The 24,102-nt window shown below is 36.3% G+C and overlaps 1 protein-coding gene across 1 annotated transcript in view; it reads right to left on the bottom strand.

Moving 5' to 3' along the window:
* Positions 1-546: 546 nt before the first annotated feature.
* SHOC1 (shortage in chiasmata 1) overlaps positions 547-24,102 on the bottom strand; it is a 65,107-nt gene continuing 41,551 nt past the window's right edge. The window contains 10 exon segments of the mRNA XM_066365616.1: positions 547-647; positions 4,838-5,807; positions 6,655-6,804; positions 8,709-8,840; positions 11,895-11,988; positions 13,212-13,333; positions 16,286-16,397; positions 17,754-17,871; positions 19,522-19,700; positions 20,577-20,646. Of these exon segments, the coding sequence (XP_066221713.1) occupies positions 547-647; positions 4,838-5,807; positions 6,655-6,804; positions 8,709-8,840; positions 11,895-11,988; positions 13,212-13,333; positions 16,286-16,397; positions 17,754-17,871; positions 19,522-19,700; positions 20,577-20,646 (2,048 nt within the window).

Below are 24,102 nucleotides of genomic sequence, written 5' to 3'. Positions count from 1 at the left end.
GGGAGAGGAACTTCAATGTGTTCCTGTATATGCCCTGACTGGGGATTGAACCAGCAACCTCTGCATTTCTGGACGCTGCTCTAACCAACCGAGCTATCTGGCCAGGGCAAAGGTATTTTAAATCGGAAGTTCTCTAACTTTACTTTTGTTTTAACTTTCATAGTGGTGGAACGTTGACTGACTGTGGTGATCACTTCTTGACCCGAAGGGTCAAACTAAGATGGAGGCTCATTTAAAAGTCTTGCTGGGGGAAAGATGGAGTCAGTGGGCCTTTCAAAAGACAGCGTGAACTTTTCTATTTTTTTTAAATAAAATAAAATAAAAGACTTGGAGTGTTTAGGTGAATCTAGAGATATTTGGATTTTAAGACAATTATTATGCTAATTATGATATTGAACTTGCACAGATGCAAACTTTAAGGCAGAATATATATTATGAAAATTTAATATAGAAAACCGAGACCATCTAAGAACTGCAGCTTCTTTATGATTTCACTATTGGGTTAGCAACGAAACAATGGAATGTGGCATGTAGTACTATTCTTCTTCAAAAAAACCTCAGACGAGTTTGTCCATCAACTCTACCAGGAACTCTTTCATACACTAGACGCCGTTTCTTGGGTTGTGGTCGTTGTGAGCACATGAAATCTGGTAAAAGAAAGAGGGAAACCATTTTATTTCTGATAATAATAAAGTGTAGCTATTCTTTCCAGATATTCAAATGGTTCCTGTCTCTTCATCATCTATCTACAAAGTTTTAAAACTTTCAAACTGGGACAAAATAATAACTATTAAAAAAGACATTTTTAGTATAAATGCACCTATAAATGACTCAGCACAAATTAGTGTTATAAAAACATTTTTATATGCTTATGCCTTGCACAAATAATTAAATCTCCCTCGATTTAAAACTCTGGCTTTTAGGTTTTCCCTCAGTACGCCTGTTCCTTAACCCATATCTGTAATTTTGTAGAATTTACCTTGAACTCTGTTATATGACAGGTGGTGATGATGCCTGGACTCACCTTACATGACTATACTATGTATAACATACATTAGCCTGAAATATCCTAGAGTTGAATACTTAAAGAAGTCAAGTGATTAAATCAGTAAAAAAAAAAAGTTAAACATTTTAAACCATTTTAGCAATTATTTCTGGAGAAATACCATATTTTTTGCTCCATAAGGTGCACTTTCTTCCCCCAAAAGTGGAGGGGGAAATGCCTGTGTGTCTTATGGAATGAAAAATATGGTATTTTATTAAATATTTTAACACACCATTTGGTTAAGAATATTTTTTTTTCTTATTTTCCTCCTTAAAACTCTACGTATGTCTTATTGTCAGGTGCGTCTTATGGAGCAAAAAAATATGGTAATCTCATAATTGCAAGAGTTGGGTGCTATTATAAGCAAATTTAAAAAACAGTGTGGGGGCCCTGGCCAGTTGGCTCAGCGGTAGAGTGTCGGCCTGGCGTGCAGGGGACCCGGGTTCGATTCCCGGCCAGGGCACACAGGAGAAGTGCCCATTTGCTTCTCCACCCCCCCCCTTCCTCTCTGTCTCTCTCTTCCCCTCCTGCAGCCAAGGCTCCATTGGAGCAAAGATGGCCCGGGCGCTGGAGATGGCTCCTTAAATTTTCTAGAGCTGTGTCAATTTGAATTGAAAACATGTTATGTTTTAAATGACATATTTTGAGGTAATAACATGCTATGCAAAACCTCAGTAAAGCCCTGGCTGGTTGGCTCAGCGGTAGAGCGTTGGCCTAGCGTGCGGAGGACCCGGGTTCAATTCCCGGTCAGGGCACACAGGAGAAGCACCCATTTGCTTCTCCACCCCTCCGCCGCGCTTTCCTCTCTGTCTCTCTCTTCCCCTCCCGCAGCCAAGGCTCCATTGGAGCAAAGATGGCCTGGGCGCTGGGGATGGCTCTGTGGCCTCTGCCTCAGGCGCTAGAGTGGCTCTGGTCGCAACATGGCGACGCCCAGGATGGGCAGAGCATCGCCCCCTGGTGGGCAGAGTGTCGCCCCTGGTGGCGTGCCGGGTGGATCCCGGTCGGGCACATGCGGGAGTCTGTCTGACTGTCTCTCCCTGTTTCCAGCTTCAGAAAAATGAAAAAAAAAGAAAAAAAAACCTCAGTAAAAAAATTCAAAAGTTGCCATAGAGATAATGAAGATACTACTACATCAAAGAATTAAGTGAAGTGTTTGAATGAAATTATTTTTAGGAAAGTAATTGGAAGGTGAAAAAATTTTAATATATTTAAATATATATTTTTCTACAAAATGAGAAGCAGGGAAGCAGTGAGACAGACTCCTGCGTGTGCCTCAACCGAGATCTACCCAGCAAGCCCCTACCCTGCGATGCTCCGCCTATCTGGGGCTGCTGCTCCGTTGCTCAGCAACCAAACTATTTTAGCACCTGAAGTAAGGCCACGGAGCCATCCTCAGTGTCTGGGGCCAACTCACTCGAACCATTCGAGCCATGGCTGTAGGAGGGGAAGAGAGATAGAGAGAAGGGGGAAGGAGAGAGGTGGAGAAGCAGATGATCGCTTCTCCTGTGTGCCCTGACTGGGAATTGAACCAAGGACTTCTACATGCTGGGCCGACGCTCTACCACTGAACCAACTGGCCAGGGCCCTAAAAAAATATTTTTCAGCCTGACCAGGCGGTGGCGCAGTGGATAGTCAGGCTGGGATGCTGAGGATCCAGGTTCAAGACCCCGAGGTCACCAGCTTGGGCGTGGGCTCATCTGGTTTGCGCAGGCTCACCAGCTTGGACCCAAGGTCACTGGCTCAAGCAAGGGGTTACTTGGTCTGCTGAAGGCCTGCGGTCAAGGCACATATGAGAAAGCAATCAATGAACAACTCAGGTGTCGCATCGAAAAACTAATGATTGATGCTTCTCATCTCTCTCCGTTTCTGTCTGTCTGTCCCTATCTATCCCTCTCTCTGACTCTCTCTGTGTCTCTGAAAAAAAAAAATCTGAAAAAAATATTTTTCAATATTTCTAACCAACATTACTTATATATGATTTAAAAAATATATTTTAAAATATATTTATATCTAAATTAATGAAATAGAATGTGGGTAGATATTTGACTATTCTATCTACATCCCTAAAACTTAAATATTAAAATTCATTTTAAAACATCTTCTGCATGTTTTAAATCTAATTGAAAATATGGGAAAATTATCCTGTACTGGGGCCCAATATTCATGAACATACAGTAATTTGCATGCTTTATTTGTTTCTGAGGGGGAAAAAATGGAATTTTCATCTAGGTCATTTATGAAGCTAGAATAACCTTCATGTCAAAATGTGAAAAAGCGCAAATAACAATAGATTTATTTCATTATGAATGTAGACATAAAAATCATATTAGCAACCATGTTCAACAGCATATTTTTAAAAATTACTCTTCAAAAGCTAATTAGGTTTACTCCAAAAATGGCAAAAATGATGTAATATTATTAAACTTGTGAATATAATCCTTGACATTAATAGGTCAATGGAAAAAGCATCTTTCATTTTCCCCAATAGTGCTTAAAAAACTAGGGCTAGAATACTTCTCATTAAAATCAGGAAAAAAACAAGTAACTATTAACAGGGATCAAATCCATGTTTTGTTATTTCCTGGGGTTGATACAATGGGAGGTCCTCTTTTAATAGAACAAAGAACACAAGACTTTGTAGGCCCCTCTCAGGCTTCACCAAGGGTTCGTGCGAAAGAGGAGCTTTGAAGTTTAAGTTTCCCTCTTTCTCCTTTGCTCCGTCATGGCAAGTTCCCCTTGTATGACTATTAGAACTTAATATTTTGTTCTAGATGTTCAGGCCAATGCAATAAGAAATAACACAGAAAGGAAAGGTATAATTACCAGAAATGAGAAAATAAAATTGTCCTTTAAAGTTGCTATGATTAAATGTTCAGAAACATCAACTGCACAATGGAGCTCATAGTAGGTATCTCTTAATAGGTTTGTCAGAATTAAATGCTCCATATAAGGAGCCTAGAACATTATCTGGCATATATAATAAACTCTTAATAATTTTTAGCCCATTAAATATCCCTGCCTGGCAAGGTAGTTTTCTAATTCACTGATTTCTCTGTTTAATTTTTGTAATTTTTAGTCTGCTTTATATAATTTGTCTGTATTTTTCACTTCTGAAGCTGAATGCTTAATTCATCTTAAGCTATAAGAATTCGACATATTTTCTTTGCATTTGTTTTCTTAGACAGTTATAATTAGAATTTTGATTTTCTCTTTGAACCAAAAGTTATTGAAGTGTCTTTATTTTTCTTAAGAGAGAGGAGAGGAGACAGACAGACAGACTCTGGCCCGCACCCCAACCGGAATCCGCCTGGCAACCGCCACGTGGGCCGATGCTCTGTCCCCCTGGGGCTGTGCTCCCAACCAGCCTATTTTTAGCACATGAGGCGGAGGCTCCAGGAGCCATCCTCTGCACCCAGGGACTGATGCACTTAAACCAATCTAGCCATGACTGGAGAAGGGGAAGAGAGAGAAAGAGAGGGGGAAGAGGGTGAGGTAGAGAAGCAGATGGTTGCTTGTCATGTGTGCCCTGATCAGGAATTGAACCTGGGACATCCACAGGCCAGGCTGACGCTCGACCACTGAACCAATCAGCCAGGGCCGAAGATTCTTTAAGTGTAGTAATTAAAACAATTTTTTGACTGACGGGGCAGTGGCATAGTGGATAGAGCGTCGGACTGGGATGCTGTCTGTCACTAAATGAATAAATAAATAACAATTTTTAAAAATTTGGAGATGGTTATGTCATTTTAAATTACATTTGAGAATAGTTTATCAACTCTTGAACAGTGTTACCTGTTAATGATTTTCTGTCTCCTGAGTTAGACGAAGACTCAGCAGGCCTTTTCTGTCCTAAACATGTTCCACCTCTCTGGGTGAAATAAAGACTCTTGAGTTCTTTTTGATTTACATTAGAATCAGAAGCACAATATAAATCCAAACTGTGGACAGATGGTAATTCTTTCCAGAAAGTCTCGTTAGTCCCAGCATTGGAACTTCTGCATAGAAAGCCTTCTAACTTATCCGGCAGACCTCTTTGCTGATTAGTGAACAAATTCTCTTTCGGATAGTACCTCTTGTCACATGTAGTCTGTTCCTCACCATACTGGAAGTTGAATGAGTGATTCTGTTTTTCCCACACATTTTTCTTAAAGTTCCAATATGTAGGAGATTGAGAGCCTTCTAATGAAAAGATAGGGACAGATACGTCTTTATTTATAAGTCTTTTTGCTTCATGTGTTTCCTTTTTCTGATCATTTATAAACTCAAGGGCAACTCTCTTCTGAGTGTTGATTGGTGATATTCTGGCTTCACAATTCATTTGTGTTAGACCCAAAGAAAAGACATCTGCCTGTGAATCATTCTGGCGTAAAAAGGAGCTCCCAGCTGAGTTCATTGATTCCATATTAATCAGAAAAGAATTATTCTGCACTATGTTAGGGTTACAACTGGAGTCTTTCCAATAGCTGGTCTGACTGTAAGAAGTCGCAGGTGGTAAAGTGCATGGTATTTCTCTTTCTTTTAGTCCCATAAGGTAAAAGTTATCATTTGAAGTGGTGTTTGTGTCTTCCTGTACTGTCTCTCCTAAGTCTGAATACTGGTAATAGTCATGTTCTTGAATGACATCATCTGAAAAGTGAGAAGCTGAACTCTGAGAAGGGAAGGTACTAGTCTGATTCCTATTTTTCTGAGGTGATGAAATTTGAGGTGATTTTGTTATGGAAGAAGAATTAATCTTGAAAAGGGAAGTGATGTCACAAAAATGCTAAAAAATAGTTAAAAATTAATTAATACATACAAATATAATAGAACACCAGTCAAATATAAATAATAACGTTTATATATATGGAAAGCAGGCTAAATATAAATAAAGTTCATTCATAAGTATTATATTGACCCATGTAATAACAACATAATTAGGTTCCATTAAAAGAAAAACCTACTGTAATTTGCATCTATTTTCTAATCAGTTATAAAATAATTTTTAGTTACACAAGTTATACTTGAATACTATTTCCTCAATAAAAATTTTCAAATTTTACCAATAAGGCTAAATTTCTCTTTCTCTCTCTTATTTTTCTTTTCTTTTTATTTTTGGAGAGAGAGGGTGGGGGAGAGAGAAGCATCAACTCGTTGTTCCACCTACTGATTGCTTCTCATACCTGCCCTGACCAGGGCACCTGGGCGTCAAGCTGGTGCCCTCAGGATGGAGCCGGCGATCCCGGACAATGCTCCATCTACCGTGCCAATGGCCAGAGCAAGTTCTCATTACTATTAGAATGAAGGGTGTCAGGATTATTTGCAAGAGATAATGTAAGCTCATATGAATAGAGTGTTTAATTAAATATTTGGGGCACAATAACATTTCAAAATGATTTAAAGTGTGATAAATACTGAATTATCTATATAAACTTTGAAATGTATAATATGATTCCCAGTCAATGAGAACTCTGTATAAAATTTAGTTCAAGTAAATTAATTCTTTGCTATGTGAAGTCCCAAACAATTATACTTGGATAACTTCATTTTGAAAACCCTTATGGTAAAAAAAATAAATGTCCAAGTGGAAAGGAAATAAGCCTATATAAGAATATAGATCTCAAACAACTAACCTTTAACACTTTTTCTGGAATTTCAGGTAAGAGTTCCCGAAGTTGACAGAGAGTTGCTAATAATATCCAGTGTAGTGAAGGTCCTTTTTTTAACATGAGCTGAGCCACCAATGGATTAATACATGGAAAGTCAAGTAAGTACATTTCTTCCTAGAAACGAGTTTCAGAAAAAATCAGCCAGTGGTCTTTTGAAAGTGACTCATTTTATTCTACTTATTCTATCATATTAAAACTTTCATCATTGCACTTACACTCAATTTGAGATGTCTGGGACAGAAATTTCTTTGGCAGTAAAGATTTGTACACTCTCAGGATAGGATCTGAAGGTTTAACCGGTCTAATCACTTATCCAAAAAGATTTGTTACAGATCATCTTCACATGACAATTGTTTTAGCTAATGCTACATTTTCTAAAGAGAAATATTTTCGGGGACTTAGTTTAGGACCTCAAGATTTCTTAATAGATAATATACCATCACTGTTTGATTAGGATGAACCAAGTTTATGATATTTAAGAGATGTTATAATCTCAGAATGCCTCGTTGTAAAGAGTATACAGGAAGAACTCTATCAACTAGAACTGAATTTGATAGTGTAAAATGTACATTTTCAGGGAGATCTCATAAATGTCTAGAAATATAGCAATCATCTCTGCTATTGCATATTCCCTTTTTTCCTGGATTACATTGGCTTTTTGTACCCTCTTTGATTTCTATGAAATGACAGACATGTGAGCAGTTTGGACATACCTTGGTAGAAATTTCACACGTATACACATGTCATAGTTAATTATACCCCTACTTGCTGGTAGTACTGTGTTCTGTTTAAATCATGTAAAAGGTCTGTGATTTAATATATATGAATATTTTATTTATTTGTTTTGGAAGTTTAGTTTTTTAATAGGTAAAATGTCACATGGTTCAAAATTCTAAAGGTACTGAAAGGTGAAGTCTCAATCTCAGTCCATAACCCCATTCCCTCTGGAGATAACAAATGTTATCATTACTTGGTATCCTTCCAGATGTATATATTCATTTATAAACAGATACATATAAATATTAATCTTCCCTTGTTATACACAAATGGTAGCATACTGCATGCTTTGTCCTGAAACTTTCATTTTTCACTTAACACTCTATCTTGGAGATTATTTCCTGTTAGTACATAAAGAGCCCTGTCATTCTTTTCTTGATGGCCTCATGATTTGCCTATTTTTTTTTTAACAATAATAGAAACACTGAATTGGTATGAGATTTTAGATTTTTTTTTTTAATTTTTATTTTTTACAGAGACAGAGTCAGAGAGAGGGACAGACAGACAGGAAGGGAGATGAGAAGCATCAGTTTTTCATTGCGGCACCTTAGTTGTTCATTGATTGCTTTCTCATATGTGCCTTGACCGTGAGGCTACAGCAGACTGAGTAACCCCTTGCTCGAGCCAGTGATCTTGGGTCCAAGCTGGTGAGCTTTGCTTAAACTAGATGAACCTGTGCTCAAACTGGCGACCTTGGGGGTCTCGAACCTGGGTTCTCCACATCCCAGTCTGACACTCTACCCACTGCGCCACCGCCTGGTCAGGCAGATCTTGGAAATAGATATGCTCAAATAAAAGGAATTTCTAAAAATTAATTATTTAATCTTATAAGTATTTCACAATTCTACTTTGAATTTCAATTATATAGTTGAATTACTGACAAATCATGGAATGATAAAATTTTGCTATTCTCTTAATAAATTTACTGCTCTAAAATGTTTAAATTTAGGAATTTGAAAAATAGCAATGTTTTTTAAAATATCAGGCATTGAAATCATTAGTTCACCCTATAATAACTTAGATGAGAAAGTTCATTATAAAAGATCCCATTAATACAGTTCTGTGAAATTAAAAATAGAAATGATTCTGGAAAACGATCTGAGTAAATGCTCATTATGGTTATTGTCATAGATGCTCACGTAAAAGTTAGAGGACAAAAGTATGCTACCAGAAAGAGAATTCAAATACATGTATTTATATTTGCTTTGCAAATATCTAATTTCCTTATTTAGAAAATAAACCTTAGATGGTGAAACTTCAAGCCAGGATTTATCCAACCATTCATGAGGATCTCTCTTCGAGGTCATTAAATTGTGGTCAGCAATTTGTCGAATTATCAATCCAGTCTCTTCCACTCCTGGGGAAAGTATGAGCTAAAAAATATATATATACTTAATGTTAGACTATAGAAAATATTAGGAAGCAAACTATCATTCATAATTGTTTATAATTAGAAGAAAAATAAAAACCAGCAGATTCTAATCATTGAGCACTATTATAGGTATATAAGTAGAAATGAGATTAGTTAGGAAGCTCTAAATGAAAGTGCTAAAGGCCTAAATTTAGGGAAATAGGAGTCACTGCAGAGTTAGTATAATTTATTAAAATGTCTATGTGAAATCCAGGACATTTTATTTGTGAGGATAAGTAACTGTCTTTCCTTCAACTATGGTATTCTTATAGTTTCCACTTTTTAGGACTAAACTGTTTCTCTTCACTTTCACTGACATTTATTAATAAAATCTTTTAAATACATTTGACACTATATTTCATCTATATGAGAAGAAAAAGCAATTTGGATATCACTAGTAATGTATAATTTTTTTTCTTTTTCTAGGTTCACTTAATAGTTCTCAACTAAAATACAAAGTTTAAAAACATAGTGTAAGACTTTTCAAAAACAAAGTTAAAAATAAAAGATATTTGCAGATGAATTTGAAGATCTATCCAAAAAGACATAAAATATAGTTTTGTTTTAGAGTAGCCTTCCCCAGCATTTTGGGAATTTCTCCTCCAATCTTAGCTTATTTAGTAATAAGATACCCCTGCCAAAAATGTGTGTATTAAACTAAACTCTAAAAAAGAATTTCTAAAGTCCCCCTGCTTCCTGTCACTTGTGTTTCCTTCTTTGCCCTTCTCGCTTCTGAAATGCCAGTCTTTCTCTTCCTCTTTCATTTCTATCTTTATCTTCGTCTTCTTTTAGTTTTGGTTGAAGGAAATATAGTTCATGGGTTAACAATTTAATGTGGACAGAGAAATACTACCCTAAACAGTTGTATCTTAGAAATATAAATATCCTGTCCTGAAGCAGAAATTTAAGAAGCAAGGACTATACAAATCTCTCAAAATAATTATGACAGTTTTTTTCTTTCATAAGAATTTAAAATATAACTATTAGTACATACCTGGGGATTATATGTATTCTAAAGAAGGATGTATTGGGGGCAAATGTCTTAAAGGAAGTAGTGTTTGACACGAGCAGAAAAAGCTACCACTACGAAGGCTGGCAAGAAGGTTTTGGAGAATAGTATTCCCAGGGGCAAACAGGCCAGAATAACATTTTTGTGCAGTGGCTGAGAGGTGATTGCATGGGGGCTTATTCAAGAAATGGTGAGTAGAACAATGTTAACGGAAGGATCACTAGGTCCAAACTGTGGTATTTGAGTTCAGCTAAGCTTGACCTCTATCTTGAATCAAATAGGAAGCTATAGAAGGTCTTTTGAGCAAGAAAATGCAACTCAACAACAACTATTTCTCAAGTGCCTGGTATGTACTTGGCCTTTGCACTGCACCTACTTGTACTCTGCTGGGTGCCAAGAATAAAAAATAAATAAGCATGTTCTCATTCTTCCAGAAGCTTACTATCTTGGGAGTGGATATTCACAGGCATAGTACAAAAACGTAATTGGTGTCAATATATATAACACACTTCAGTGGGAAAAAAGTAGAAATGAGATTAGTTAGGAAGCTCTAAGTGAAAGTGCTAAAGGCCTAAATTTAGGGAAATAGCAGTGGGAGTATAAAGAAGAGACATTCTAGAGAAGTCACGGCAGAGTTAGAAGGAGGATGTAGCCACTGATTATATTAGAATCCTTTTCTTATGACTGAGTAGTATTCCATAGTATATATGTACCAAAGCTTTTTAATCCACTCGTCCTCTGACGGACACTTGGGCTGTTTCCAGATCTTCGCTATTGTGAACAATGCTGCTATAAACATGGGGGTGCATTTCTCCTTCTGGAACCATTCTATGGTGTCTTTGGGGTATATTCCTAAAAGTGGGATGGCTGGGTCAAAAGGCAGTTCGATTTTCAATTTTTGAGGAATCTCCATACTGTTTTCCACAGAGGCTGATGACATCGGATCATTTACAATAACATGGATGGACCTTGATAACATTATACGGAGTGAAATAAGTAAATTAGAAAAAAACTAAGAACTATATGAACCAATGCATAGATGGGACATAAAAATGAGACTTAGAGACATGGACAAGAATGTGATGGTAACAGGGCGTGGGGTGGAGGGGTGGGGAAGGGGCAAGGAAGGAGAGGGAGGGAGTGGAGGGAGGGTAGGGGCACAAAGAAAACCAGACAGAAGGTGACGGAGGACAATTTGACTTTGAGTGAGGGGTATGCAGCATAATCAAAGGTCAAAATAATCTGGAGATGTTTTCTCAAAACATATGTACACTGATTTATCAATGTCACTGCATTAAAATGAATAAAAATAAGATTAAAAAAAAAAAGAATCCTAATGCCCTGAACTAAATTTGGGGAAGGATGAGAGGTTGTATTTCATGCACACAGAGTCTGAGGTACCTGTGGGATACTCGTGTGGAGCTTTCCAGTAGAATGCTAGAATATAGGTGCAGGCCTTAACAAAAAGTGAGGACAATTTTTAAGGATTATACTTAGAAATAAAAGTTCAATTTGTGGGAATGGTTGAGTTTATCAAGGATGACTATGAAGTGACAACTGAAGAGTACTGAGCCCCAAATTTGGAGGAATGTCTAAATTTCAGGGCAAGGACATTGAAAAAAAAGCTACAGAAGGAGACTAGTTCAAATTATCCAGTCATTATTCATATGTCATAAGATTTTCATTTTACATAAAATAAAAACTTAGTATGTCTTTCATAAGTGAACATTTTTGTTCAAGGGATATATTTTTTTCTTTATATCCTGCTATGTTTGAAAAAAATCTGAGTAGTAGTTAAGAGATAAAAATATGATTTTAAATTTATTAAACTGAAGGCTTTTAGAATAGTTTAGGTGGAAAGAATATTCATTAATTTGAAAACTGTTCTTTATTTGGCTTTTAAGCAGTTTTGGTTTCCCTATTTAATGTCCTCACTGGGCATGTGAGTTGGGGTATAATTTTGGTTTATGGGCAATACTTATGAACAAACATATAGGAAAAGAATACCTTCACATCCAGTTCTTCCGATTTTAGCCCAAATGAAACTAGCGCTGCATAAGTCAGTGCTAGGTGATGAAGTGTCTCTTCTGTAAGATAGTACCTAAAAAGATTATACTACTATATTTCCACTCATTTGACATCTGATTATACTTACTAAAAATTCATTTCGTTTTCTACATTTCATAATGTTATTAGAATAACCTGGCTAAGACAATACTAGTGTGGTAGACTCTTGTTTTTTGTCTTCTCAGCACTTTTTTGAAAAACAATTTCTACCTCCATTTTTAAATAATACTGTTAAATCCAGGGGATGCTGGGGTGGGGTAGGAAGGGGAGAAATTAATTCATTCCCTTATTGGTCAGTGTCTTAGCATGGATTTTTTTGTAATTCTCCAGTTCTGCACATTAATGAAAGTATAGTAAGATACAAGTTAATTGGTGTATTTAATAACATTTTAGAGAGACATGATTAAAGAATGTCTTGTCTTTTTTTTTTTTTTTACAGGGACAGAGAGAGTCAGAGAGAGGGATAGATAAGGACAGACAGACAGGAAGGAAGAGAGATGAGAAGCATCAATCGTCAGTTTTTTGTTGCAACACCTTAGTTGTTCATTGATTGCTTTCCCATATGTGCCTTGACTGTCAGCAGACTGAGTAACACTTTGCTCAAGCCAGCGACCTTGGGTCCAAGCTGGTGAGCTTTTGCTCACACCAGATGAGCCCGCGCTCAAGCTGGCGAGCTCGGGGTCTCGAACCCGGGTCCTCCGCATCCCAGTCCAATGCTCTATCCTCTGTGCCACCACCTGGTCAGGCAAGACTGTCTTATCTTTTACCAGACAAGTCTAGAATTAAAGGGTAATAAAAACCCTGGCTGAATAGCTCAGTTGGTTAGGGCATTGTCTCAATATGCCAAGGTTGAGGGTTCAATCCCCGGTCAGAGCACATACCAGAACATATTGATGATTCTCTCTCTCTCTCTCTCTCTCTCTCTCTCTCCCCCCTTCCTCTGTCTCTAAACTCAATAAAAATTTTAAAAAGTACTATGTCATAAGATTTCCATTTTACAGCAAATAAAAAAAAGCCACAATTCTTTGTGAGGTAGAGGAGGAGGAGATGATAATCTGTACAGAATGTCCAAGGGAAATATAGTTCCAAAATCTCGATTTGTTTTCCTATGAGCGTGACTCCATCTTGAGAATCTCTGACTTAAAGCAAACTAGAAGAGCAAGTCAAATATCTGCATAGCTACTTCTATTCACAGAAGAGGATTGAATAACTTAAAAAAATACAAATGTAACTTTAGATGAAGAAATGCTTACTTACTCTGAGTTTAATGTTTTCTTGGCATATAAAATTATCCAACAATAGCTGTACTGGAATGATAATGCCATCAGTCTCATAATGATGTTGTCTGATGCCTTTTCACAATTCAATTCTTCTAGGTCCTACCAGAAAGTGAATAAAATAAAGTTCCCCTAAGTTAACAGTTGTTATGAAAGAACTATATATAAATTATATAAATAAGATATATATATATCCGTATATATATATATATATATATATATATATATATATATATATATATATAATTATACGGTCTACCAGAAAGTACTGTCCGTTTTTGGAATAAAACAAAATACAAATTTTTCTTACCATCAATAAACTTTATTAAATAATATAATTGCCATTATTATTAATGATTTCTTGCCAGCGTGAGGGCAATTTGCATATCCCATTTTTGAAAAATGTTTTATCTTTTGATGCGAAAATTGAAGCAGTGCTTATTTGATATCTTCTTCATTTTTGAATTTTTTGCCCTTCAAAAAATTTTGTAAGGACAAAAACAAGTGATAGTCGGAGAGTGCTAAATTCGGGAAATATGGTGGATGCGACAGAATTTCCCAGCCTAGTTCTGCAATTTTTTGACGAGTCCTCAAAGCAGCATGTGGCCTGGCATTATCATGATGCAGTATGATGTTCTTCCTATTGAACATTGCCGGCCTCTTTTCTTGGACTGCTGTCTTTAAATTATCCAGTTGCTGACAATACTTCTCCAAATCGAGCTTTTTGTTGGGTTTTAAAAGCTCATAATGTATTGGTCCTCAAATGTCCCACCATATATACAACATTCTCTTATTCAGAGTCAGTCAAATTTGGTTTAGAGGTGGAAGGGCTAGGTTTTCCAGGTTCACAATATGCCCTTTTCCTTATGATGTTTTCGTAGGTAATCCACTTTTCATCCCCAGTTATCATCCGGTTCAAGAAGGGCTCGATTTTGTTCCAAGCAAGCAGAGATGTGCATATGACGACTCGATCATCCAAATTCTTCTGACTTAATTCATGTGGCACCCATCTTGAATATTTCCACACCAATCCTGTCTTCCAAATATGGTCCGAAATGGTTTGCTGAGCTGAATTAAGCCTTTCTGCAATCTCCGATGTTGTCAGAAAAGGATCTTGCTCCAACATGGTCTTAACAACATCGTCATCGATCAAAGATGGTCGCCCAGAATGTGGCTTATCAGAAAGGTCAAAATCACCTGTTTTGAATTTTTCGAACCATCTTCTGCATGTTCTATCAGAAACTGTACCTTCACCAAACACTTTCAATAAATTTCTACATGCTTCTGTAGCATTTCTTCCTTGTTGAAATCCATATCAAATACAGTGATGTAAATGAACTTTATCAGTAGCCATGGGTACACTATGGCTTCACACATAAGACTAACATGAATCAACTTTGTTTAGTTAATTTGCTATGTCAGTATGTATACATTAAGTGATAAAAATAGAGAGGCACACATGCGCCAAATAAACGTGCTTACGTGTTGAAACTTGTTGTGATAGAAATGGACAGAACTTTCCGGTAGACCTGAAATAAATTACAACTTGAGAAGCATGAGCATGGGTTTCTGTTTTATGAAAAAATTAAAATTGTACTGGAAGTAGTAGGGGGGAAGCTACAGATTATGTAAAACAGCTAGGGATGGTTTCAGCCAGAAAGTCTCACATATCTCCCCAAGTCCTAGAGATGAAGAAAGCAGCTAGAGTGCCCTGTTTGGGTCAAGTCCTTTATAGACAGGGATCTGGCTATTCCTAAAGGCAATGAAAAATATGTGTAAACTAGATAATTTGGTCCAAATGCTTACTTAAGGAAGTTGAGAAAGCAGCAATTAATCCCTATCTAATGGTCTAGAATTCTCCTTTTCCTTTAACACAATTTTCAATAGAGTCAATAATTCAGAAAGTGGCTTACTCAAACAGTAACTTACATAACTATGAATTAAAACAGTTTCCCCAGACGATATTTCCACCCCCCCCCAGCCTGACCAGGTGGTGGTGCAGTGGATAGAGCGTTGGACTGGGATGCAAAGAACCCAGGTTCAAAACCCCAAGGTCGCCAGCTTGAGCGTGGGCTCACTGGCTTGAGTGCAGGGTGGTTGGCTTGAGCGTGGGATCATAGACATGTCCCATGGTCACTGGCTTAAACCCAAAGGTTGCTGGCTTGAAGCCCAAGGTGGCTGGCTGGAGCAAGGGGTCACTTGCTCTGCTATAGGACCCCGGTCAAGGCACATATGAGAAAACAATCAATGAACAACTAAGGTGCCGCAACAAAGAATGAATGCTTCTCATCCTTCTCCCCCTTCCTGTCTGTCTGTCCCTATCTGTCCCTCTCTCTCTCTCTCTCTCTGTCAAAAAAAAAAAAATTCCCCCTCCAAAGAATTGTTTTTTTAAGAACCTTAAATATGCAAGATACAATATCTCTTAAGAATCCCTCTAACAGAGTTTTGTGTTTCCATCATGTAATTCTTACATTGTTAATATTTGTTTATAATATTTGTCATTAATTAATACTCCCTACTGTCAAACTGGTTTCTGCTTCCCACTCCACCCTATTAAAATACTTTCTTTGTAATTTGTACTCCAATCAAGCAAACATCAGGGAGATTTAGTCAAGAATTTATACATCTTAAATTATAACCAATATGGATTTTTGAAGAGAATTTCTCTCTCTTTTAAAAACCAGCTTATTTACAGGCAGTCTCTACGTACCTTACGGGAAATCCCATATTACCAATCACGGATTAACATACTACCCCCCTTTGTAGTGGCTAGGATTTAGTTTTAAAGTTTTCAACACTATAAATGTGTTTTAAAACAGGTCAGTATACAATATTAAAGATTCTATGTCTGCTTTGTCTTACAGTATGTTAGACACTGGAAGGCATCGAAGAAGCTTGGTAAAGACACTTTCCATGGAGATGATTTCGGCACCTGCTGCCCACTTGCAGTTTAGGAAGAAGTCACTAGAGATTATGGTTGAGCTCTCCATAGGAAAGCTAATAACAAATATATTTAATTTCTTTGATTTCTATTCTTTTACTATATAGTTTTACCTGCAAAATGATGGCGGTGTGTTCATCAACTGTCATTACGACATAACCCTCCGTACCACCGAAGTCTTTCAGGGACTCGCTGCAGCACCTCTCCACTAGTGTGATATTATAGCTGCAAAATACAGTATTTGGGGGGATGTAACAAAATGGCTAAGAAAATTCTTTAGGAAAATCTGTACTGTCCTTCAGCATATTAAGTTATTTGAACTACTGTGCTTTTTTTTTTATACATCAACTTATTCTACTTTATAAATATGAGGGGTGAAATTATGATTTATTCAGTATATTTGATAAATTAGTTGACTACGTGTTTGTTGCCTTAGGTACTTTGCTAAGTATTACTTGTACATAATACTATTACAAATATATTGACCAATTTATTCTTCTCTTTAAATAATAGTCAATGAAGCCAAAACATCATGCTATGAGACTAAACATTCTGCATTTATCAGAGTTATCTTTTCTTATTAAAACTGGCTTAGATTTCAACTACCTTTTATTAGTTCAGAGGTTTCTGTGAATGCCTCACAGCCTCCTTGAGATGTAACCCAATGTCTAACATTCCTATGACAACTTGTGTGCCTTGATAAAGTGTCTTATATGATTTTAAATAGCTCAGTGTTGGTATGATCTTAAAACTAAAGGTCTAAAAACTTGAAAATTTATTTAGACCTATAACCTTGTTTCACAGGCAGTATTAGTAAAGTTCTCTAAATAAGAGTAGACAGTCTATTTTTTTTAGAATAGTCATTCTCAATATTACCAATGACCAAAAATATGACCATATAATTCACATAATAATATCCACACAGGCCCTGGCCGGTTGGCTCAGTGGTAGAGCATCGGCCTGGCGTGCAGGAGTCCTGGGTTCGATTCCCGGCCAGGGCACACAGGAGAAGCGCCCATCTGCTTCTCCACCCCTCCCCGTCTCCTTCCTCTCCGTCTCTCTCTTCCCCTCCCGCAGCCAAGGCTCCATTGGAGCTCCTCAGCCCTGGCGCTGAGGATGGCTCCATGGCCTCTGCCTCAGGCACTAGAATTGCCCTGGTTGCAACAGAGCAACGCCCCAGGTGGGCAGAGCATCGCCCCTGGTGGGCATGCCAGGTGGATCCCAGTCGGGCGCATGCAGGAGTCTGTCTGACTGCCTCCCAGTTTCCAACTTCAGAAAAATACAAAGAAAAAAAAAATCCACACAATATATTATTTGCAGTAACAAAAAATGAAATTAAAATGTAAATTTAAACAATAACATTTTTTTCTCCACAAAATTTACCCATATTACCAAAAGAAATATCTAAGAATTAAGATGGTATACCAGAGGGACAGAAATATGCTGACATAACTTTCTGGAAGATTATTCTTGTGTGATATATAATACTGGGCCTAAGAGAAAGAGTGCTATATATATAGAATAACATTTAGCCATTAGGACATATATATTTTTGCTAAAGTTACGAAGTCAATAGCTTACTTGGATTCTAGCAACCGAAGTATTTCTGGAGTATTAAGAAGTCCTTCAGATGCAAAAAACACATATGGAATCTGAATTTCCAAAAGAAAACCACCAAAACTGTCTAACAAGTTGCTTCCTAAATAAGAGAAAATTTATAAATATTTCTTTTTTCTCATTCCTCAGCTTTTTCTATTTTCTTAATAAACATGAGAGTAACAGGTATATGTTCAAGGAGTAATATAAAAATAAAACATGTTCATTGTAAAAAATCAGAAATCAGAATAAAGAAAGGTCTGAAGAATAGAATAAAAACCATATGTTATCCTACTGCCTAGAAAAAAAACAGTTAACAGATTTTACTAAAACTATAATAAAAACAGTTTAATATATACTTCTAGGCTTTTTCTATATATTTGCTTATGTATATTCTCACACATATATACTCATTTTTTAAAAAAGATAAAAAGGCTTATAATCTACCTGAATGTTAAAATATGCTTTATTCACTTAAATATATATTGGATATTTGCTATATAAATATAAACTCATCAATATATTGATCACAATAACCCATAGGGAATAACCCATAGGAAGTGATACAGATCAATAGGAAAAGAATAAATACCTCAATAGATAAATGTACAAAAGACATAAAGAGGCAATTTACAACAGAGTGGCTGTACAAGATCAAGTCACATATAAAGATATATGAATAATAAAATATGCAAATTAACATAGCTGTAAACTATTTTCTGCCTATAATTATGTCAAAGATTTAAAAGATTAATAAAACCTACTTATTGTAAAGATATGGAAAAAATATTCTCACACTATCTGCATAAATATAAATTGGAATAGCATTTCTGAAAGTAGATTTTGCAATATATAAATGTATGTATATATTTAACCCAGCAATTAATTTTACTTCTTGGAATTCTAATTTCTTAGAACAAGTATATAAAGATTTATAAGATATAACACTACTTTAACTTACAGCAAAATAGTGGAGAATTGAAGCATTATAAATGCATGAAATAAGAAATTAGTTGAAAAATTTAAGTTCATCTTTGAGAGCATGAAAGAAGCCTCTGAATACAAACAACAATGTTATCTTTTATCTTTTCTTGGGCCCATGTTCCAATTATTTAATCAATTTAACATTTAATTCTAAATATCAAAGATTCTAAATAATAATTATGGCATATATTTTAAATTGAGTTAGAATGGCTCAGAATTCAAACTTCCCACTTATACTTGAGGTGGATAGAAAGTAACTTATGGAAAATATTGAAAGAAAGGATGCACTGGGGGTAAAAATCTACAGGCTTTTAATTTAATCGCAGGATTCACATCCTTAGTCATGTGAAGTGAGAAACACAAAGAACCAAAGGATACACCAAGTGGTTTTAGACTCTTTTCTATGTATTTGTGTACAATTCTTTGTTGCTTATTAAAAGTTTGCTGAATCAGTCAACATACTGTTACAAGATTCTTCTCTAAAATTCAATAAAATACTATTTAATAAAAGTATCAGATTGATATTAGATATAATTGTGATAAAATTATGTTATTATAAGTAAAATTTAGAAGTTAAACCTAATCAGTAAAGTTTAAAATGAGGAATATGAGGTAAGAGGTATTGTTCAAGTCACACAGATAGTAGTAGTAAGATTAGAACTTAAACTCAAGACTTCTAATGCTTATTCTCTTTCCATAGATCAGAAACAGAAATCAGAAAATTTTCATTCTATTGGAACAAAGAAAGAATTTTAGTTTATATTCTTACTCTTTAAAACTGTGTCTGGAAGAATCACTTTAAAGGCCATGTATGGAATATTCAATTTTTCGCAGTGTTTAGTCCAACAAGAGTTTTCTACGTAATTGTATTCCACCACAAATGAGAAATCACTCCAGGGGAAATCTGCTCCAATATATCTGTTATCTACTATTACACAGGAACTTGTACTGAGACAAAAGAAAGTCATGAAAATGGAAATTATTCTTGTACCATTTTTTACTTGAACTGCTAAAAGATAACTGTTTGGGCTTTTTTTATTCTTTTCTAGTCTATGCCTACTTATCTTGGAAAAGCATCGGTGTACTTTCTTTGATTTGTTCTTTAATTGTGCTAATCTCTTTCTTTTTAATCTTTTTTTTAATGATCATTTAAAACCCAATATAAAAAACTATAGACTATTTGACATCCACAAATGCAAGGGACCTTAATTTTATTACCTGAGTCCAATCTATAACAAGCAAATCATCATGAAAAATCAACCTCATTTTCCTACAAATGTGAGATTTTAATCTTTGGGAATCGATATAATAGAATATTACCAAACAACTATGAAATGGGGTTATTTTTTTCTCAATGGGCTTCATAAATGATTTAACAACAACAAAAAAAGATGGATACTTAAATATCATAAGGTTATCTTTCTCATCTCTGAATTTCATATAACATAGCACCTACTGTAATTAAAATTCTCTACTGCTGCTTTCTACCCAAAGCAATCCAGAGAGATAGAAGTTAAAAGGTATCTATGTCTAGCTTTGATGGGCTTCTATTTAATTTATATATTTTTTTATTGTTTAGATCCAATATTAGGAATAATTTCTATATAAAATAAGGCAAAATAAAAACACTTAAAGTCTGAAACCTATTTAACTATATTAGTCAATGTTATCCCAATAAATTCAATTAAAATCATTCTTAGACAAGTCAACACTAAATTCATTATTAGCATAAATCCTTTTTAAAAGTTAAATTTTAGGAGAAATTGTGTTTTTCCTGTGGAATTCAGATGTTTCCTCCCCATAGATGAAGAAATACATTTTTACCCACTTAAAACACCTTCAGATTTCAGAAAATCTTTTTTGTTGTTCGAAGGTAGGACAGTCAATGTTAAACCTGTTGGAAAAAAAGAGTAATGAAAGGAAGGTTTCCCAGTGTTTTGTTCATATATATTTTTTAAGTTGTGTCATATATTTCACCACCACAAAATTGAATTAAAGATCTGTGAACAGGCCCTGGCCGGTTGGCTCAGCGGTAGAGCGTCGGCCTAGCGTGCGGAGGACCCGGGTTCGATTCCCGGCCAGGGCACACAGGAGAAGCGCCCATTTGCTTCTCCACCCCTCCGCCGCGCCTTCCTCTCTGTCTCTCTCTTCCCCTCCCGCAGCCGAGGCTCCATTGGAGCAAAAATGGCCCGGGCGCTGGGGATGGCTCTGTGGCCTCTGCCCCAGGCGCTAGAGTGGCTCTGGTTGCAACATGGCGACGCCCAGGATGGGCAGAGCATCGCCCCCTGGTAGGCAGAGCATCGCCCCATGGTGGGCGTGCCGGGTGGATCCCAGTTGGGCGCATACGGGAGTCTGTCTGACTGTCTCTCCCTGTTTCCAGCTTCAGAAAAATGAAAAAAAAAAAAAAGATCTGTGAACAAAGAAACTACTTAAAATACAATTGGGGGGATTATTTTTCTAAGGCTAGGGTATCAGAAAGTTTAAACCATGGGCAACAATTCTATGTAAATGTATGTTGTGTGTATAAACATGAAAATTCTTAATTTATTATGTAAAATAATAAAGTGGATCAAAAATTTAATTTGTAACTACCAAATTAAACTACCAATTCTGTGCAAATCTATCATGGTAGGCCTGACCAGGCGGTGGCACAGTGGATAGAGCATCAGACTGGGATGTGGAAGACCCAGGTTCAAGACCCCAAGGTTGCCAGCTTGAGCACGGGCTCATCTGGTTTGAGCAAAAGCTCACCAACTTGAGTCCAAGGTCGCTGGCTCGAGCAAGGGGTTACTCGGTCTGCTGAAGGCCTATAGTCAAGGCACATATGAGAAAGCAATCAATGAACAACTAAGGTGTTGCAACGTGCAACAAAAAACTAATGATTGATGCTTCTCATCTCTCCGTCCCTCTCTCTGACTCTCTCTCTCTCTCTCTGTCTCTAAAAAAAAAAATCTATCATAGTAGATGTTACCTTTGCTCTCTAGTAAAAATTTAAGTGCATGACTAAACATCAAGAGACTGCATTTCAATTTAAATTTCATGTTACCAATTTTTAAACAAAATATAATAAACTTAAAAATTTTTTGTACCCACACAGTTTATTACAGACAGAATTAAGAATAGCTAATTCTAGTTCAAAGAAATTCTACACTCTATTAGTGTACTTTGTCAACTGTAAAGTTCACAGGGTATGATGTAGTAAGGACAAGGTAATGCTTAATAATTTTATATTTACTTGAATTGATGCAACATAGTTTTGGTAGCAATAAGGAAGGGAATATGATTTCCCTTTTTTTAACTTATAAGGTCATATTATTTCAAAGCTAATCTCCTTAAATGATTTGTATTAGCTATGATTGCAAAGCAGACTGCTTGCTGACTGCACTACTAGGATCTTGCAAACATAGAGAATGATAGAACCTCATCTTCACTTTCTAACACTAGACAAAAAAAAGGGCCTAGTTCCTAGGTATAGAGAATAGTTGCCAGTTATGAAGTAAAAACATTTTTCAGTGTACAAGTCAATATTTTTGTGTCAGCAGACCCTGCTGAAATAAAATAGTAAGAGTAGTGATGGTGTAATCCCAAATGCCCAAAGAAATAGGGATGTTCAGCTTGAAGCTTAGATAAGAAGTGATTTATGCACTGTAATAATTTGTCACTACATCTTAAGTGACATCAAAGAAAAAGGTGCTCCATTAAGTAGGGTTAAGTGTTATTCTTCATGGGGCAGGAATATTTTCTAAGGTTCTGCCCAAAAAATATTCCTTTGGTTACCCAAATACCTTTGTTTTTAATGTTAACATTGGTCAGCATTTTCCTAATTAAAATAAAAAATTCCTGTTACCCAGATTCCAGACAACTATGGCAGGCTCAACCCCACAACTAGGGAATACAGATTAGGACCTGGTCTTTATCCTTCAAAAGCTGACTTTTTAGTGAGGAAAACAGTTAAGAGTTATAGCCCAGGGTGGTAAGTAGTGCCTTAGAAGTATGCACATAAGACCCTGAGTGCACAGAGGAAAATCATTTAACTCAATGCTTCCTGAACAAATGTTTTAACTAATTTTTAAAGTAAGAGAGAAGAGCATGAAGACAGCAGGAACAGGAGGTGTAAAGGCATGGAGATATAAAACAATATGATAAATAGTTTGGTAGGGTTAAGGCAAAATACTTTGGAAGATGGCAAAAGATGCAGTCTATAGAGGGAGGAGAAATAGCGAACAAAGGGTGACTAAGGTTGAGGGTGATATTTTATTTTATTTTTAATACTGGAACACTTAAAGATTCGGGGAAAGAGTCGTTATTAAGACAGAAAGGCTGGGCTGTGAAATAACCGATGGAAGCAAGTGTTTGAGCCTACAAGAAGAGAGGGGTCCAAAGCAGAAGGGAAGGATTGGTTTTCAAAGAAAATGTTCATATCCTCTAAAGAGAAAGGAGGAAGGATTAAAGAACAGAGAAATAAGGGCAAATTTGGTAGGGATTGTAGGGAGGAAACTCTGATTAAATCAACATTAGAAGGCATAATTCCCTTCTAAAAATTAGGTGGTAAGTGGCATGGTAGGAGTTTGTGGTACAGGAATTAGGAGGATAGAAATGGGAAATAAAATATAGAATGAATGGTAAGAGGTATTAAGAGCCCATATTAAGTTTAGAGAACATGAGTTTGTAATGGCACCAATCTATTTGATTTTCTCCAATAATGCTCAGCAGCTCCTGTGTAGGAATAGAGATGTTAAATGCCGCGATAGATTCAGAATTGAGATTTAAATGGAAGGTACTATAAAAGGACAGGACTGATTAAAGTAATGGTCACTTCACCAAGTCTGGAAAAAGAAAAACTGAAACAAAAAGAAGGAGTTGACATACTATAGAGCTATCATGAAAGAGCAAGAAGTAGCTATAGACAGAGCAATGTATCAGAGTTTAAAGTTCAGAGATAAGGCAGTTCTGCATTATTGCAAGATCAATGGCCAAAGAGTGAGTATCATTTTTGTTGTGGAGGCCAACGAAACTATAAGGTCAGGGTGTTGATTAACACCTTTAACACCTGGAATAATGGCAGGACTAGGAGTAAAGAGAATACCACGAGCCATGTGTACAACTGTCCATGGATAATGGGGTTGTTCAGGTGGTTACTAGATCACAGCAATATGGAGAGATAGAGAATGGTAAGGCAATATGGCATAGCCTCAAAGGATGGAGGAATACTGTTTTGGAAAAGACAATGGAAAGCAAGAAATGATCTCATCTCACATGAGAGAGAGAGAGAGAGAGGGAATCATCAGCGTCTATATGAGAACACAAGAGAAGCAGTGTCATGTGGGGAAAACTGAGTGTCACTTAAGAC

This window comes from Saccopteryx leptura, chromosome 2 (genome assembly GCF_036850995.1).
Source record: "Saccopteryx leptura isolate mSacLep1 chromosome 2, mSacLep1_pri_phased_curated, whole genome shotgun sequence".
NCBI classification, from domain to species: Eukaryota; Metazoa; Chordata; class Mammalia; order Chiroptera; family Emballonuridae; genus Saccopteryx; species Saccopteryx leptura.
This window is presented reverse-complemented; position numbering and strand designations above follow the sequence as displayed.